The 19,883-nt window shown below is 39.0% G+C and overlaps 1 protein-coding gene across 1 annotated transcript in view; it reads left to right on the forward strand.

The window, feature by feature from the left end:
- Positions 1-19,883, forward strand: part of LOC107596507 (arf-GAP with Rho-GAP domain, ANK repeat and PH domain-containing protein 2) — a 96,329-nt gene that overhangs the window by 68,519 nt on the left and 7,927 nt on the right. Inside the window, exons 16-26 of the mRNA XM_016287253.1 lie at positions 2,567-2,765; positions 6,087-6,150; positions 6,796-6,959; positions 7,094-7,306; positions 11,350-11,455; positions 12,643-12,790; positions 14,049-14,117; positions 16,269-16,343; positions 16,678-16,795; positions 17,653-17,781; positions 19,389-19,525. Coding sequence (XP_016142739.1) covers positions 2,567-2,765; positions 6,087-6,150; positions 6,796-6,959; positions 7,094-7,306; positions 11,350-11,455; positions 12,643-12,790; positions 14,049-14,117; positions 16,269-16,343; positions 16,678-16,795; positions 17,653-17,781; positions 19,389-19,525 — 1,422 coding nt within the window. The remainder of the gene's footprint in view (positions 1-2,566; positions 2,766-6,086; positions 6,151-6,795; positions 6,960-7,093; positions 7,307-11,349; positions 11,456-12,642; positions 12,791-14,048; positions 14,118-16,268; positions 16,344-16,677; positions 16,796-17,652; positions 17,782-19,388; positions 19,526-19,883) is intronic.

Genomic DNA, 19,883 nt, shown 5'->3' on the forward strand with positions numbered 1-19,883 from the left:
ATGATACATTTTTTTCAAGATTATTTGATTAATAGAATTTCAAAAGAACATCATTTATTTGAAATATATTTTTGTAAAAATGTAAAAGTGCTGAAGTAATTTCTTTCAAAACAACAACAACAAAACTTACAGACTACTTTCTAACAACAAATCTTACTGTATACCAACTTTTGAACAATAATGTATAGTTGATAGTTGCTTCTTGTGCACAAACAACACATAATAAGATGTGCGTGGATTGTAATAGTAATGGCAAGAAACTCCATGTTTGTAATACTTTGTTTCTCTGTCTCGTTCGTCTTTCCAGCATTAGTATTTTACCTAATTGAATGATTCTCTCCACAGCACATCCAGCTCTCAGGCTTTTCTACCCATATAAACTTGGATGATCACAGGTAAAGACAGCCGTGGCCTATGGCTGTATACAGATCTGCAAAAAATAAGTTGACACAACAGAAATAAAGGAGATATGCACATCTTTCAGAGATGCTCCAGCCTTTTCAAGATTCAAGCACGTTAGATGTGTATGAAGTATATGTGCAACTTTGCTTGTGAAGAGCCTATCAAATTTTCTTTTAATCATTTTGAATTTTAAGAGGCTTGACCCCAGCAACCTGACTTGTATTGTACTTGTATTTTTTTTAATGGTTTCAGTTCATTTGAAGACACTGATGAAGTTGAAGTAGACAAATGCCCTTGTCCACATGATGTGCAAATTCAAATATAATGACTAATGAAAAGGACACCTCTCCATTTTTCCTGAGAACACCGGTTCAGAGATTATATATCCATACCCTTTGTAAACAAGAAAATGAAAAGTCCTATGATGAACAGAAGCCCTTTTAGATTGCGGAGAATCTCTTGGATTTTAGTACTTAATGTGCTCTCTTTACAGGCCTTAACATTCCTTGATGTATCTTTTATAGATTTAAACTGCACTTTTATGTGATGTCAAACAGGGTATAAAAAGCTTTTAGGTAGCATTAATGTTTTTGTTGCATTTTTAAACACCTCTTTGAAGGCATTCAGGCTCATAACATTAAATATCAGTGTTTCTGATATTTCACATGATGAAATATCAGTTTGTTTAATTAAATCCTTTTTTAAATGTTTGCTTTGGGAGGAAACTTATTTGTTGCTTTGGTTTTATTAAATGGTCTTGTCAGATTTACTTGTGCTTTGTAACGCAACACACTCTCAGTGTTGAGTAAAGCACTTGTAAAGTCATACAATTTTGTCTGATTTTACAATTACATATAATTTTGTCCCGGCATGTACATTACATATCAGAACCTGTCCTGCACCCAGCAGGTGGCTGTGAACAGTAAAAGTGGTGTTGAGGGTAATACTCATAATCAGAAAACTGCTGACTAAAAGGACTGAGCCAATAAGTGAACTGTACTGATAGGAAACTAGGGATTTAAGTGTCTGATAAATTATTTATTACTTGAACACAAACATAATACGTTAGATAAGCTTGAATTCATTAAGTACATTTGAATAATGTATGGCTAAATAACTTGGCATTGTTAAGTTTCTTTTTTTTTTCTTGAGTAGATCATTTCCAGTTTTTTTTTATTTGCTGTTTCTGGTTACTCTTTATGGATCATACCTGGTTTATATTTTAAAGAATTATTTAAGGATCTTTTAAACCTTTTTTAATGTCTTTAAAATAGTAGTAGATAAATAATTCATAATGTGGTAACTATGGGATAATCCACCATATAAGGGGCTGTGAATCTGCTCTGAATTCTTAAGAACATTAATACAGTATATCCACTTAAGAAAATAAGTTGTTCACCCTTTGTTGCCACTGGCCTTCTTTAGAAACTCTTTGGTTTCTTTAAATTGTATTGTAATAAGCAAATCCTAAAGTACGCTGAGTGAATAGAGAGCCTACTATGAACATATAAAATTGTAAAATATAGTCTAAATGTTTTAACACATTACTGTGTGGTTGCTAACATGTTCTGGATGTTTATCACATTCATCCTTCAAAGCAACTCTAAAGTTGCAGTCATGTAACCAAATTTTGGTGAAATAAAAAAAAGTCTATTGTCAAAATTGCATGCTTGAAGCTCTATTTAGACTAAAGTCACTTTCAAACTGCGCAGTGTTCTGTTGGTGAATTTGCCTGACCAACTTGAAAATGTCCCTGTTGTGTCGGTGTGCGTTAGTGTTTTTCTTGTGCGAGTGGGTGTATGCTATTACTCCTTCAAACAGATCCATCTCACTTGCCTCTCATCCCTCACTCACACACACACACACACACACACACACACACTCACACGAATTCCCATTTAAGTGAAGTGTGGAGGTGCTAGTGTCTAGGCTGAAGTGTTTGCGTAACTCTGAGAGCTCAGCTAGGGAATGTTCAAAGGGTGTTTGTGTTTGTACTTCTATCTGTATATGCCGGTTTAATGCAACTCCAGGGTTAGCTGTAGTTTCTGTTTGGCAGAAAACACTAGAAACTTCTTTGTGTCATCTGCACAAGCGCCTGACTTTTAAATGTTTTCTCTGCATCTCACGCGGCTCCTCTGTCTAATGTTTTTCTCTTTCGTTTCAGTGTTTTGTCCCTGCAAGGGCAGATGCTCTGCTGAGGCTGGACAATGAGCTTATTGGCCGACTGCACTATAAAGAGGGTCATGACCTTTATCATTGGCGAATGGGATGGTTTGCTCTGGTGGGCTCAGAACTCTACTTCTGTTCTGGAGATGAAGATGAAGAGGAGGGAGTTCTTCAACTCAAACGCCTACAGGAGCTTAGTGAGGACAAATATGCATGCATACCAGTCGAATGAAAGATATTAAGGGAATAGTTCATCCATGTTTTTCCAAACCTGTATGACTTTCTTTCTTTTGTTTAGTTTTTGAAAGATTTATCATGGCTATTCTTTTTTATATAATGAAAGTAAATGAGACTGGGACTGCCAAGCTCTAAAATGACCTAAAAAAACCCTCACCATTACAAAGTATCATGAAAGTCGTCAATAAAGTATTTTAGTCTGCTAGTCTTTTGAACTTACTTGATAGCTTTGTGTGAGGAAAAGTGCTATTTTAGTATTATTTATATACTATGATAATATTTATTTATATTTTGAATTAGCTTTGATTGTTCTGTATTAGTTTTTTTGTTTATATAGCTATACATATGTTGTTTATATAGCTTTATATAGCTAATTTTTTTTATATTTTATTTTTTTTAATTTTTTTTACAAATTTTAGTACTTCATCCTAAATAAATTAACTAAATAACATAACATTTATGATACATTCATTGTGTTACTGCATCCTTTTTGGAGCTTAAAAATGATAGTCTCTAATGGATGTAACTGCTTCCATCACATTATTCTCCCTTTGTGTTCTACAGAAGAAAGAAAGTCATTCAAGTTCATAGTTTCTGGGTGAAATAATCCTAAAATTGACCACTGAATGTGTGTTTGTATGTGCGCTTTTAATTCTAGCAATTTTTTCACACTCATTATATGCTCTCATTAGGCATTTTTTGGATCATCTGTTTAAAAAGATTGTCCATATTGTCTATTCTTTTAATGAATTACATTAGTGATGTCTGAGGTAAAGTGTCTCAGTATTAGCAAGAGACACCTTGAGCCTCACGATCATCTTCTTGAAATCTTGTCTGAAATATTAGCCCTAGTCTTCTGTGACTTCTCTGTCTATTGCTAGTATTTCCTGGTTGACATTCAGTGTGCTAATGTTTGACTCCGTTCCCATGTCTCTAAAAGATTCGTCTGGTCACACGTCTCGTCTGTCTCCAAGGGAGACCGCGGTTGCCGATGGCAATCGTGTTTGGGCGGGAGGTAGTTGACACGATCTTGGCACCCATGGACCAGATTTGCAACATTTTCAATCAATTGCGCTAGAACGAGGCAGGAAAAATCAATGAATCTCTTTTTTTCCTAATCCGTTCAAGGCCAAAAAAAGGATCAAATCCAGAAAGCCAACATACTCGGGGCAGGATTAAGAGGGTGATGCCTCAACAGTTCGCGCAGCCTTGAAATGTAGCGTGGCACGCTAACGAAGCGTCTCCAGTGGTTTAAGATCTCTATAGCGACAGAACATATGGGCCTCAAAGGGCTGAAACTCTGTGAAATTAGATTAGTACACAGACATAGGCAGACCAGCAGTTCACAGCTTTCCCTAGCTCACCCTCTTTTACTCGCTCCTGCCATAAACAGGAGAGCAATGTCAGATTCATCCATTTAGCAATGGAAAAGCCTTGTGTAGAAATGACATCTGAAAGTCATACATAATATTTTGTCTACAAAGGCTTTTGAAAGGAATTCTCATAGTCTTTTGTAAGTAAATGCTTCAAAGCACCTCTGAATAGTTCCTATAAACTTTCTGAATGACAGTATAGTATTGTTATAGTATTTGTCAAAGGCTTTGCTGTCCATGGTCCTGAAATGTGTCACGCAAGTACATGAAGGTTCTCCGATATAAGAAATCCGATATTTGTTCTTGAAGATCTTAAAATGTGCCTCATGTACAGTGGGGTCCAAAAGTCTGAGGCCACAGTGAAATTGATCTAATTTAGGGCACAGGTTGTGACCATATCCTTATGCATTTTGTTTTGTATCTTTAGATTCAGTGTTAAAATGAACACTAAACAAAGCAGGGCTAAATGTATAGTTTTCATTTTTGGTCCGGACCAAAGGAACTGAACTACAAATGTAAACACAACCTTAAATTTGAAAGCCACATTTGAGAAATATTTCAGGTCCTGCACTATTTCTAGTTAATCAAAATAAACTTGTGACTCTGTACCGTTGGTCAGATTGAAGTTCGAGATGCTCTTTGGATCATCTCAGATCATGCTAGAGACCTTTTTTACACAAACTTATGAAGTTTATGCTGCTTGAGTGCTGCTGTCATTAAGGCAAAAGTTAGATAAAAATTAATGTATTTTTGAAAGTCGTATCAATCCTTTTGTTCAACAGTTGTGTTATTGCAATAAAAACTGTATGTCCATTGGAAACTTTAAGCATACTTACTTTTAAAATTGACCTCTCTTTCATCTGTCAAAATAATCTAAACCCTCACTAAATGCAAAGGAAGCTCGCTGGCCACCTTTAATCTGAAGTCATTCTTCCCTTGTAAATAATTTCCATATATGTGTAAACAAGAAAAAGAGAGCCGAGAGAGGTGTTATTGGAATCTCAATGCTAGTCCCAGCACTACAAGGCTGTTTGGTTTAATTCTGTATTTTAATTCCTTAATAAAAGTTAAGGCCGTTAATGTTTAAGGGAGGTTAAAAGGATGAAGTGAGTGGTGTTTGTTTTTATCAAACTGTGATAGTGTATGTTTGCCTCTTTTCTGTAATGGCTTTTAATAAACCTTATGTGTGCCCAGTAGCACTCCTTTCCTTTTTTATAAAATCACTTTCAATAACATTGGTAAACAAAATTTGCCAACCTTGAAAATGGCTAAAGTACAACAATTAAAGTGCTTGTTTTTAGCACTTAAGTTCCTATGTTTCGGTTGATTTTAGTTGAGTATTGAGTTTCACAAATATTTGAGCAATTTTGTTCTCACTTGACCTGTTTTGATTTGGTTGTGCTTTTATTACTCTGAAATGGGTTAATCTCGGAATTTATGCACAAGTGATTGACTATGAATTTGATTAATTAAACATAATACAAAGATTGATGGAGAGTTTTGGTCATTGAATATGATTTGCAATATTGGTCTGGCACTTGAGGGAAAGAGAGAGACAAAAGGGAGTGGGAAAATGACAGATGTGAGGAAGATTAGTTGAAGAATCAATGACTCTGAATGTGTATGTACAACTGTGCATGTGTCTGATGGGTTCAGTGAGGCAGTTTTCTCATGTACTGCAGTAGAAACTAATGACCAGCAACACTCAGCTTTCTGCTCCACTTACTCCAGCTGGAAAGTTTACAAAACACTAAAGCTCTCATCATTTGTTTAACTTCATGTTCCTCTGTTTTCTTTCACTCTTAATGCTTTTCATTTTAGTTTGTCTAAGAGTGCTTTTATCATTCTGTCAAGGTAATAGAGTTATGGACTGCTTCAGCAAAGTTTTTCCTATATTTTTTTCCTCAGCTGTGTCCACTCATATGGAGGGTGATGAGAAGATTCAGGTCTTAATCATGGTTGAGAGTGGGAGGTACAGTACACTAGACGCCTAACACCATAATGCAACATAAAAGACTGCTGATATTAAGTTTCAGTAAACATACACTATCGTTCAAAAGTTTGGGATTTTATTTATTCATTGAAAGTAAGAAATAAATTAATTAATACTTTATTTTGTGTATTCAGACTCATTAAAATGATCTAAAGTGGCAGTAATGTCAACAGACATTTATAATGTTACAAAATATTTCTGTTTCAAGTAAATGCTGTTCCTTTCAACTTTCTATTCACCAAGGAATCCTGAAAAAGCATAACAACTGTTGTTAACATTGATATATGAAAAGTTGTTTGAGCACCTAGCTTATTAGAAATGGTTTTTGGAGGTTCATTTGACACTGGACTGGAGTAATGACTGCTGAAAAATCAGCTTTACGATCACAGAAATATATATTTTTTTGATATATATAAAAATAGTAAACCATTATTATAAATTGTAATGATATTTCACAATATTTCTGTTTTTACTGTATTTTTGGTCAATTAGGTGAGCATAAGAGCCTTTTGAACTGAAGTGTACAGTGTTGTCGCCATGCTGTCATAACTCTTTTTGTGAATTATATTTTAATTTATAAATGTGTATGTGCATGTGTGTGTTTTTCTTTTTTTTTAAATACAGAACTGTGTACATACATGGCATAACCAAACAGGACTTTGCACTGTGGCATTCTTCCATCCAGTTGGCAGCTGGGACAGATGGTATGGCTCTCGGCAACCAGCAGATGAATAAAAATGATGTTCCTATCATTGTGGATAGCTGCATTGCTTTTGTCACCCAATATGGTAAGTTGTTTATATTCCTATGAGATCTAAACAATTGTATTTCAATTATTTAATGTATCTAAATTTTGATCTCATATCATAAAGGACACTATAATGTTATCTCACAAAGCTCTTACCGTTGACCTTTCCCCCAGGTTTGTGTTATGAGGGAATCTACCAGAAGAACGGTGACCCGGGCCGTGTGGCCCAGCTCCTGCAGGACTTTACCAAGAACGCTCGGGTTGTTAAGCTACGGGCTCAAGACCATCGGCTAGGGGATGTCACAGACACACTCAAGAGCTTCCTGTCTCACAGTGAAGACGCTCTATTGGCTAAAGAGCTGTACCCTTTTTGGATCTCTGCCCTTGGTTAGTGCTGCCAACCACTTAATCTGTTCCTGTGAATGAACATTAATTTGTGTTAAATTATGGATCAAACTACTCTAAAGTCCAGTTGGTTGTTATTAAAGGTGTGTTCAATAGTTCTTTAGCTAGTGTTTGCATTAGCATTCTTTTTGTACTTTAAGTACAGTTACCACAGTAGTGTTAGATGCCACACTGCCATCTATCAATGTGGATCAGCATGATCTTTATTTTTTGTCAGCCTTCTGGCTTCAGATCTTTTTTGCTTTTTCAGTTGTAGAGGTACTGATTCTCACATTGTTTCCATTGGTAAAGCACGATAAAAGCAAAAGTGTGTTCCCCTTCAGGAACTCGAGCTGTGTCGAGATCACTTTGGGAATGCCCTTGCGTGACCGCGTTCTGAAGCACGTGTCAAATCCGTCCAATGGAGCAGCGAGACGTCACGAGCAGGGTGACGTAAGCGCCAGAAAGCATAAAAGCGCATTCCGGCCGGGCGCAAACCAGCTTCTGCTCTTCAGTAGCACTCTGTGTATGTGTCTGTCTATTTACTGTTGTCTGTCTGCACAAGCACTCATATATATAAAACAATGAGAAAGTCTATGGCGAGCGAACGGCAGTACAAACGCTGTGTTCCTCCCTGCCCACGATATCTGATGCGAGGGGATACACACGATTTGTGTGTCGTTTGTTTGGGAGCGGAGCATGCACGGTCAGCTCTCGAGGGGGCTGATTGTCATGACTGCGAGCTGCTCTCGCTGCGCACGCTCCGCTCTCGCCTGGCCGTGTTTGATGAGAGCGGCCAGGCTCGCAGTCCCGCTGTTGCCGAGGCACAGCGCAGACTGTTGTTATGGGGATCGCAAGTAGATTTAGCGGAGGGATCCGAGATGGGCTCGTCCTTTTCTCGGTCCTCACCCGCTAGATCCGCGGCTCTCTCTCAGGGTTCGGAAGCCCGCGCTGCGGTTTCTTCCCCCCGGAGAGAGAGCCAGGCACTTCATCTATCTTCCTCCGAGGAGGTAGAAGTGATGAGTGTCGAGACAGAGGAGACTGTGGACTCGCCACCGCAGTCCCTCACGTATGAGGAGCTTGTGGAAGTTGTAACTCGTGCTGTAGCCAAATTAAATATCCATTGGCCAGCCGAGAAACAGGACGCTCGTCCTAAGAGCAAATTAGACGAGCATTTCCTGAAAGCGAGGCCACAGCCTTCACGACGGGGCCTTCCATTTTTCCCTGATCTCCATGCCGAGGTGTCAAGATCGTGGGAAAAAACGTATTCTTCCCATATATATAGCCCCACAGTCTCTAATTATTCTAATATCGTGAGGCTGAATGAGAAGGGATATGGGGCGATGCCAATGGTGGAGCAGACGCTCGCGAGCTATCTCTCCCCATCCTCAGCATCGTCCCTGAAGGCCCCGAAGCTTCCCACCAGGCCTGTTAAGCTTACATCTAGTCTGGTTGGGAAAGCTTATACGGCAGCAGGTCAGGCTGGTGCATGCTTGCTCTCCATGGCGGTGTTACAAGCGTACCAGGCTGACCTGCTCAAGGACCTGCTGAGTGGGAGCAGCCCCAGCCGTCAGGCTCCTCATATCGCCAGTCACAAAAACAGAGCGTTGCAACCCGCACCCCTCCACAAAAAGAACAGGGGTCGGGGCGACGCTCTCAGTCAGGGTCCTCTAGACCAAAGACGGGTCTGCGGACCGTTATTTTGTCGAAGAGGACCTCGACTAAGCGGTCCTGACGCCAACATCGTCAGGCCCCTGAGGGCAGCCCCACCTGGGGAGGAAAGGATAACACCTCAGTATACGGTGCCCGATCCTCCTCAGTGCCCTCACGGAGAGTCACTGATAAGCCTGCAACCCTCGGTGCTTCAGGGCTCAGTGAGCTCCAACGAGCAAAATTCCCAGCTGCCGCCCTGCAACGGTACGGCACGGGGGAGCTCGCCCCCTCAAGTGAGGGTTCTACAGCAGTCAGGTCGGTCGTTCCCTGCCGGTCATCCGCTTCAGGGCACCGAACTGGCTCCTCGCATAACACCAGAGGCCAGCCTCGAGAGGCTGGTTCCCTTAGTATATTTTCTGGTAGCGTGGTGGAAGTGGATCTATTTGCGTTGCAGGAAACAACAAACTGTCCGCTTGGGCCTGATGGCAGCAGCGTCCAACGTGATACATTTTGGCCTGCTGTACATGAGACCCTTGCAGTGGTGGATCAGAACCAAGAGATTTTCCCCGAGGGGGAATCCGCTTCGCATGATCAAGGTCACGCGGCGATGCTTACGTGCCTTAGACAAGGCCCGATGTTAGGGGCTCCTTGTCGTCGCGTAACGCTAACGACGGATGCCTCTCTCACGGACTGGGGAGCAGTCATGAGTGGCCGCTCTGCCCAGGGTCTGTGGGAAGGTCTATGCTGGCCGTGTTACGAGCTCTGACACACTTTCTTCCAGACCTAAGGGGGCATCATGTGCTTGTCCGCACAGACAACACATCGGTTGTCTCCTACATCAATCGGCAGAGGGGTCTGCGTTTGCGCCCCTTGTACAAGCTGGCGCGCCAGAGCCTTCTGTGGGCTCAGTGAAAGCTCCTCTCTCTAAGAGCAGTTTACATCCCTGGGTATCTAAATCAGGGGGCAGATATCCTGTCGAGACAGGGGCTGAGGCCCGGGGGATGGAGGCTCCACCCCGAGGTGGTGGAGGTCATTTGGAGGGAATTTGGCCAGGTGGAAGTGGATCTATTTGCGTTGCAGGAAACAACAAACTGTCCGCTTGGGCCTGATGGCAGCAGCGTCCAACGTGATACATTTTGACCTGCTGTACATGAGACCCTTGCAGTGGTGGATCAGAACCAAGGGATTTTCCCCGAGGGGGAATCCGATTCGCATGATCAAGGTCACGCGGCGATGCATGACCTTGATCCCTTGGTCCTCCCTCATGCATCCAGCTCCACTGGGGCTGGATGCCATGGTGCAGATGTGGCCGAGGCTTCGTCTGTACACTTGTCCCCCGATCGCTCTGCTCCCGGGAGTTCTGGAGAGAGTACGCCGGGATGGGGTCCGTCTGTTGCTAGTAGCCCCGTTCTGGCCGGCCCGAGGATGGTTCTCGGACCTAGTGTCCCTCCTCGATGGCTCTCCGCTGGAGATTCCGATCAGAAGGGACCTCCTCTCTCAGGCGGGGGGCACCATTCTTCACTCCCGCCCGGAGTTATGGAAGCTGTGGGCATGGCCCCTGAGGGGGCACAGCTCCTAGCATCTGGTCTCTCAACTGAGGTTGGTGTCTTCAGGCACTCTCTGTTTCGTGCCTGGAGTTTGCTCCAGGCATGGTTAGGGCATTCCTTTACCCGAGGGCCGGGTATGTCCCTAAGGTGCCCACTTCTTCACCAGGGTCCATAGTACTTCAGGCATTCTGTCCTCCTCCATTCCAGGAAGTAGGCCAAGAAAGGCTTAATCTGCTCTGTCCAGTTCGAGCACTAGACATTTACGCACACAGAGCTGCCCCGTGGCGTAAGGCAGATCAGCTTTTTGTTTGTTTTGGTCCACCAAAGAAAGGATCTCCGGCGACCAAGCAGACTATGAGTAGGTGGGTGGTAGAGGCCATCTCACTAGCTTATGAGTCCTCTGGCCTCCCGTCGTCTATGAGGGTCAGAGCGCATTCGACCAGGAGTATGGCGGCCTGGCGTCTCGTTCCCTCGGGGAACCATGGTTACATACGTAATCTAGAGACGTTCTTTTGACTGATTTTCACTCTTTACATCATGAAACGCTACTAGCGTATCTACAGAGGCATCAGCTAATGAGCATGTGGATTATCTTCGTCATTTTATGATGAAAAAATACATTAAGTTGGTTGACTGGCATCATGTATAATTAAAACACTTTTTATAGAAAATTAGTATGAGTGCAGTCTTCATATGGCGTTAGTATAAACCAGCACCAAACTACTGAATGCACCTTTAAAGGGCTTGGTCAAGGATATTTTTTTTTGGTGTAAAATGCAAACAGAACTTTATGTGGGTGCACATTACATTTCTACCTTAAATAGTGTTTATTGTCCATAAATGCAGATGAACAGGATGAGAAGGTCAGAGTGCAAAAATATTCATCCTACATTCAGAGTTTACCCAAAGTCAACAGGTCAACACTTGGTGCTCTGCTGCAGCATTTGTACAGGTAATTCCCCCTTTTTACAACAACAACATTCTGCACTTACATCCTCTGAAGCCAGTAACATTTCCAGTTGGTATTGTGTTAATGTTTGAAGTCTGGTTAAATAGCTCACAGTAAACATGGGCACTCCAAACCCTCACTGGGTATGTCAGATTGCTCGAAATATTCTTGTAATGACTGTAAGTGTTTGAAGAAAACTTAATTGGCCCTTTTGGCATATTTGGAGTGTAGCCTAACATTTCCCCCATGATGTACAATAATCGTTTTGCTGTGTTCAGGTCTACACAGCATTTACACCTGCCTGCATTCTTTTGTTGCTTATATGTGCTTTTATTTAAGTCTACTCACTTCCTGCCATAGCTTTCTTCATAAAACTGCCTTAAAGTTCTGCTAGCAATAACACAGTGCCAACAAAAACTTTTCTGATCAAATATGTTTTTCCAATATGATAAGTGCTGTATTTACAATACCGTAAAAAATTGGCATCAGTAAGAATTATTTTTTTTTTAACTTGGACATACTACATAAATACTTTGAGTTTAAAGGCAGTAAAGACTTTTGCGTTAAAAAAATCTATTTCAAATAAATACTGTTGTTTTGAAAATGTTCTATTCCTCGTGGTTTCCACAAAAATATTAAGCTGAACAACTGTTTTCAGCATTGATAATTATAGCACAATTTCTTAAACAGCAAATCAAAGTATTACGTTGATTTCTGAAGGATCCCGTGGTTCTGAAGAATGGAGGAATGGCTTATATAAATTCTGATTTGCATCTCAGGAATAAAATACATTTTTAAACATAAAAATAGAAAATGGTTATGTTCAATTTCAATAATATTTCACAATATAACGGTTTCACTGACTTGACATTAAAAAAAAATCCTACAGACAGCAACATTTTCAACAGTAGTGTAATTAAATAAATTAAATGATTAAAAAATACATAAGTCAATCTATGTAAATATTACAATTTAATTTAGGCATCATAAAATAGTTATACTGCTATACTACTTCACTTAAGCTTGAGCTTGCATGCAAGAGCTGCAACAGTTATTACAAATTACACACAGAATTCATTGAATTCAGAAGAATATATTTGTATGGATGGTGTGTTTACTCATCTATGATTTATGTAGGTCTTTTTCCAGAAATATTCCCATATTTATGCACATATATTATATCTGCACAGGATCCAGAGGTGCTCGCATATCAACCAGATGAACATGCAGAATCTGGCGTGTATTTTCTCCTCATGCCTGTTTCAAACGGAAGGACACACAGCTCAGGAGACCCGTGTGGTGGAAGACCTCATCAACAATTACATCCAGCTCTTCTCTGTGAGTTAAACGTGTGTCCTCTCTCAGGATCCAGACCTAGTTGATCTCTGTCGCTTGAGTCCCAATGACCTGCTAAACATGAGACTGCTCCAATATTCATTCCCCTCATATTCACGGAGACATTTCACAGTGTTGTTTTCACAGGTGTGTTGGGTTAATTAATAATTTATACTGTTATACCCTTTTTATTAATACACAAGAACTTGATTTAGTAGTCAATTGTGGTCTCTTTATTACTGAAGAAATGGACATGAGACATTGATCTTCTTGTCCATTCGAATTATTACTCATGAAAATAGACTCCTGTCTGTGTTGAACCCCTCATTTGAAGAGGGCTATAACAAACTGGCAAGCTGTATATATGACAAACTCCATGGTGCTATGAACAGTGAAAAGTATTTCCATTCAACACAGCGAAATGCGCAGCTTTAGTGTAAGTGTGTGAAGAAGGGGACGGTGTTCGTGTTGCACTTGGACGCGTGTCTCTGTAATGGGATTTACAGTGCTGCGCTGTGCTAATTCCCCCTCGGCCCGCTCGTACATTCATAGGCCCCTGGCTTCGCACATACACACGCTTGTACTTTTGGAGAGAGGGAGAACGTGTGAAACGTGAAGTTTAGTGTTGCTAACAGCCATGATCTAGAGAAAAATATGGGAAATGTCACTAAAGTAATATGCAGCATAACACCAAGGCATGCAGGTGTAAATTAAAAGTTTACTATATATGTTAACATTTTTTTTTTTTTTTTTTTACAAATCTGACAATGTGGTAAAACGGAGTAAGTAACTAAGTAAATATCTCAAATAAATTCAAGGTATTGTTATAAAAATAAAGATTTAAAAATCATTCATTCTATATCTTATAAATACATTTAAGCATCACAACGTAATGTGCAGTATGAATATTTTTAAGCTTACATTTAACAGTGTTAAAGATTAGCTTTAAATGAGCATTATTTCTTTTCCAGTGTATTTACATTTAGAATCTTAATGCAAAAATAGGATAATGAGCTTGCATCATTAGATATCAGTTATTGGCCATTTTATATTAAAATCATCTGACAACTTATATTCCACTTATGTATGTTAGTCACCATTCAATTAAGTTTTCTGACATGCCATTGCAAACTTGTCCACTTATGGGATGCTTTTTTAAGAGTTGAAATGCCCTGACTTTGCTGTTGGGGATGTGAGCAGGTCTGTTTACTGTGCACAGGGGCTTTAATCTGTGTTTATCTGTGTGGGTCCATTAAAACAGGTCAGTGAAGAGCAGGTTAGGCAAATGGAGAAAGAAAACAGCTTTATCACCAGGTGGAAGGACACCACAGTAAGTCACCCCTTTTAACCTTTTTGTTAAATAGGTGTGTATGTGTGTGTTTGCGGGTTTTTATAAAGCATGATGTTACAGGCCATAAATGTGTGCATTTAGCTTTTAACCTCCTTGTGTTGGCATATATGAGTGTACGTTTTTACAGGTCACAGAATCACTTTGACCTGTATTGGTATTGTTTTGAGCAAATTAGAGCAAACATCAAGCTCTTTGTGCTACCTAACCTTTCTGTCTCCTGCTTTATACCTCGCTGGCATCATAAGGAACAATTTGTTCAGATAAGCTGAAAAACAAATTAATCTTCCTTTGTTTGCTACTGTCCAAGTTTAAAAAGTTTCAGTGAATGTGTTCAAGTTTGGGCAAGGACAATGCTGGAACTGACCCATGAAAAATACTTGAAGCTTTTGAACGCTTAAACACATTCACATTCACACACTGAAACACAATACAATACCAGTCAAAATTCATGAATTACAAGCATGATCACCACAGAAGAGATGAATTTAGGTCATTTTTATTTGAAATGCATTTTTAATGTATTTTTCACAAACATCATAGATCTGGACCGAACATGACTGTTATGTCACTGGCCCATTTGTGACCCTGGACCACAAAACCGGTCATAAGTCACATGGGTATTTTTGTAGCAATAGCCAATAATACATTGCATGGGTAAAAATTATCAAAAAAAAAATTTATTTAAAAAATCATTAGGATATTAATTAAAGATCATGTTCCATGAAGATATTTTGTAAATTTCCTACTGTAAATATATCAAAACTTCATTTTTGATTAGTAATATGCATTGCTAAGAACTTCCTTTGGACAGCTTTAAAGGCTATTTTCCTTATAATATTTAGATTTTTTTCTAAAAAATGATTCCATATTTTCAAATAGTTGTATCTCAGCCAAATATTTTCCTATCCTAACAAACATCAACATTTCTCATCCATTTCATACATCAATGAAAAGCTCATTTATTCAGCTTTCAGATAATGTATAAATCTCAATTTAAAAAAAATGGACCCTTATGATTGGTTTTGTGGTCCCGGGTCACATTTATGTATAGGAAAAACTCATTTTAAGCATAAGCCTTTAGATTAGTGTTTCTCAACCTTTTTGACTCAGTGTCCACCTATTCTCCTACACATTATTTGGCCCTTCATACTGGTTTATATATTTAAACACATATATTACATCTGCACAGTATCCAGATGTGCTCACATATTAGCCAACTAACATAGCATTTAACTTAATTATTTTTAATGTAATGAAAACATTTTAAGTCACCCTGTTTGTTGAGGCCCCCGCAGTGTGTCTCAGCCCCCTTGGTTGAGACCCAACGCTCTAAATCAGATAGTAGAAACATGTATTCGGCTAATTGTGTTCAAACTTTTGACTAGTACAATTCCCTGGCTGCAAAAAAAAAAACACGTTTCGTTGTATAAGACACAGAACATCTGAATAAGAGTGTTTATACACTGTTCTTATAGAAAGTTACAGAAGCATATGTGTCATTTACGCTACATTTAAATACATTTTGCCAACACAGTTTCATTCGTTTAGAAGAGGAGCTTTAATCTGTGGTTTACATGAGCTAAGATGTTTGCCAGCTTTTGTTGTGTAATGCTGCTAAATGATGTGTGGGACTCCAGCTGTGTGTCATTTAGTCAGACACACACAGACGCTGGTCTGAACTGAATGGGCTGCTGATTGCTTTTGTATTATATCCACAAAGACTGCTGTACAGTTGGGTGCTTAGTTAGATAAGCTGTGTTCTTTCTTTCTTTCTTTCTTTCTTTCTTTCTATATATTTATATGAATTACGTATGTATTTAAAGTTGTGTGTGTGTTTGTCTCTCTGTGTTACCTGTGTTTGCAGTTCTCTCCTGCTGGTGACCTGATATTTGAAGTCTACTTAGAAAAAAATGAACTTGCTGATTTGCTGATTGCTTTTGTATTATATCCACAAAGACTGCTGTACAGTTGGGTGCTTAGTTAGATAAGCTGTGTTCTTTCTTTCTTTCTTTCTTTCTTTCTTTCTTTCTTTCTTTCTTTCTTTCTTTCTATATATTTATATGAATTACGTATGTATTTAAAGTTGTGTGTGTGTGTGTGTTTGTCTCTCTGTGTTACCTGTGTTTGCAGTTCTCTCCTGCTGGTGACCTGATATTTGAAGTCTACTTAGAAAAAAAGCAGCCAGAGAAGTGCTGTTTAATCAAGGTTTGTTTCCCTCGCTCTCTGTGGTGTGTGTGTGACTGTTTGGCTGAACCTAGAGGGTATTCTGCCACAGACTAAATCAAACCGCAGTTAATCAAAGGCATGTCTGATTTAATTGTGAGAGTAATTGTGTTTTATCAGTAGTCAAGGTAAACCTAAGTTAATAGAGGTTGCTTCAGAGTGTTTTTTTCCCTTGACACTTCTTTGACATATTTTTTCCTATTTTCCTCTCATTTCTCCTCCAGCAAAAGTAGATAAATCCTTTCGCACAAGACAATGAAGTCTTGAACATTTCAAACACAGAAAACAGAATAATACTGATGTCTGTGTCTATAAGGTGTCTCCTAGCATGAGGTCAGACGAGCTTGCCATCAGCACTCTGGAGATGAAGGGGATGGAGGTCAAAGCTCAAGATCTCTGGACCACTTTTGAGGTCATTGAGAATGGAGAGATGGGTAAGGGTCCTGCTGCTGTTAAATCTTACAATTAAACGATAAAAAACTGTTGAAATCAGTATCAGTAAATTTAACTTGGGAGTGAATTCTACATAAAGCATCTTTTTAGCAAGTGTATAGCAAATTATTAGAGCATTTAATGTTGCTCCTCTAAGGCTCACACATTAAAATGCTTCAATAGCTAAGTGAATGCACATGATTAATACTATTATTATTTCATGAGGGTTATGCGAAACTATTAACAGATTGTGATGCATTGGTGGGAGGGAGAGACAGGTGGTGTAAGAGTGATTTTTGCCAATAGCGAGCATTGTGTTTTCCTTTTTACAAATTACAACTTGATAATGGATCTATTTTGCACTTGAGTGTGTTTTCTAATCATAGTCAGATTGGCTGACGATAATTACAAATTTGCACCACATAATTATGCTTGTGTGGAGGACAAACCCAAAGCAAAAACAGTTTTTTGGGGAGTGGTGATGATGAGGAGGATTGTTTTTTTTTTTTTTTTATGTAATCTGTATGTAAGAATATACAGTCCTACTGATTCATTTTTTTAGATTCTAGAGACTCTTTTGTATGTTTGTCCAGGAACATATTGTATAAATTTACACAACATTTACACAAATGTCCGCTCTCCATATTGTAACCAGCAGTCCATCAAACATACTATGAATTGCGTTCTGACATGTTTTGAAGCACAATGATGTGTGAAGTCGAGGTTGCGTAGCTAGAAGCTAGAAGTGTTAACATATTTGCATAGCATATGTTTCTGGCCTTTCTGTTCTGTGGAGTCGCAATCAATTGTGAAAGAAGTCAGATGGAGCTTTGCGTTCATCATTTCTCTCTGTGCTCAGAGCGGCCCTTACACTACAACGAGAAGATTCTGGAGCAGGTATTGGAGTGGAGCTCTCTGGAGGATCCCAGCTCGGCCTTCCTGCTCATTAAGAAATATTCTGGTTCTAAAATGACAGATTCCAACTCAGGTACCAGCAATGAATGTCCTAATGCACCCCAGCAGATCACTCTAAACTATGATCGACAGATTAAACAACCTTATTGTTTTATTACATTTACAGTCAGTGTTTAATTGGAGCCACATTCAAAGATTATCTTGTGGTTATTCTTAGAGCGGTGCTTATTTTTTAAATATAGATCTCATATTTTTTTAGCCTTGTTAGTATATAGTATACTAAATGAACACAAGGAAGAATGATACTGTTTATTTAATAAAACAAACAGATGGAGCTTTGCGTTCATCATTTCTCTCTGTGCTCAGAGCGGCCCTTACACTACAACGAGAAGATTCTGGAGCAGGTATTGGAGTGGAGCTCTCTGGAGGATCCCAGCTCGGCCTTCCTGCTCATTAAGAAATATTCTGGTTCTAAAATGACAGATTCCAACTCAGGTACCAGCAATGAATGTCCTAATGCACCCCAGCAGATCACTCTAAACTATGATCGACAGATTAAACAACCTTATTGTTTTATTACATTTACAGTCAGTGTTTAATTGGAGCCACATTCAAAGATTATCTTGTGGTTATTCTTAGAGCGGTGCTTATTTTTTTAATATAGATCTCATATTTTTTTAGCCTTGTTAGTATATAGTATACTAAATGAACACAAGGAAGAATGATACTGTTTATTTAATAAAACAATTTTTTTTTTACATTTTAACATATTTGTACTAAAACATTAAAATGCCAATGCCAACAATTTCAGCTGAGGACTAAAATATATAAATAACTAAAAAGTAAAAATCAGACAGTTTCAACTGATTAAATGAATCAGACTTTACCATATCACCAATGTTTGCTATTGAGATTTAAATAAGAGATGCTATTAAAACTGCAGACATCTGTCTCAGTTCTCTCATGTTTATTTTATCATATGAAACATCCCACATGGAGATTGTGAATATTTTCAGGTGATGACCCTAATAAATCCATAAATCTGAGTTTTAAATCGATTAACTGAATTAACTTTGTGGCCAACAAAATCATTGCAAATATATAATAAATCGTCTGATAAATCGCCTAGCACTAGTTACTATCAGTCATAAAGTTTTCTGATTCTGGCCTAATTTCATAACTTTTTAGAGTCTCTACCAATTTCCTGATCAATTTTTCACTCTTGATGATAAATGGCATAGTTGCAGAAAAGCAAAGCAGGGTTTTTTTTTGAAAGTGCATTTACACTCTTTTTGGTTTCCAATTGACACCATCAGTAACGACAGCCAGAAATCATAATTTTCTACCTGCGCTGAGTAATAGCTTCTCTACATGCCTCACTAAAGATATTAATATATATTAAGCAGTCCTGTGATGCAAAGGTTTATTCATGTGGCAGGATGTGTATGTGCTAGTCTCTCAAATGTGTTAAGCTGGAAATGTGTTGCAGATGAGATTTCACTTGCTTTTCAGTACAACTTTAGCCATTTTAAAAATGCATAACACCTTGCTAGAGTTTGAAGTAGCGGGGCTACACTGGTGCAGTGCTGCAGTATATGTATAGTTTGTATGTTCTGTCTCATAAATAGTTCATGGTATGACTCAATATGCTTGCTTTGTGGTGTTCTTTGTTTGTGACAGATAAACTGAAAGATTTCATTAAAGGAGAGCAACTCAAATTCAAAGACGGTTCTTCCAAACTGCTTTTGGGGAATAAGTTTCAGGACCGATACCTGGTACTACAAGACAAAAAACTGCTGTTATACAAAGACATAAAAGTAAGTCTCCTACATTTTCACTCTTAGAATGGTTCAAAATATCCTTAGAATGGTCTTTAAATATCTCTGCCCTTGGTAATATTTAAATATCTCCGTCCCTGTTGTTCATCGGGATCAACCTCTGTGCAGTATCTCTGTTCGCCAGCGGCCCTGCAGCAGTCGCCAGTTTACCAATTTAGATTTTTCGCCGTGGCATTTCATATTAGCTCTGTTTGTTTTCTTAGCATGCCTTTACAGATGAAATAGTAATTAAAAAACACAGCAGATGTGAAATTACCTGCTTTGGGCCAATCGCAGGGGCCCGCTTGTAATAAGCGTGGAGGGGAAAAAAAAGGAAACAAATAAACCCTTAATGGCT

Source organism: Sinocyclocheilus grahami, unplaced genomic scaffold (genome assembly GCF_001515645.1).
Source record: "Sinocyclocheilus grahami isolate Dianchi unplaced genomic scaffold, SAMN03320097.WGS_v1.1 scaffold219.1, whole genome shotgun sequence".
NCBI lineage: Eukaryota > Metazoa > Chordata > Actinopteri > Cypriniformes > Cyprinidae > Sinocyclocheilus > Sinocyclocheilus grahami.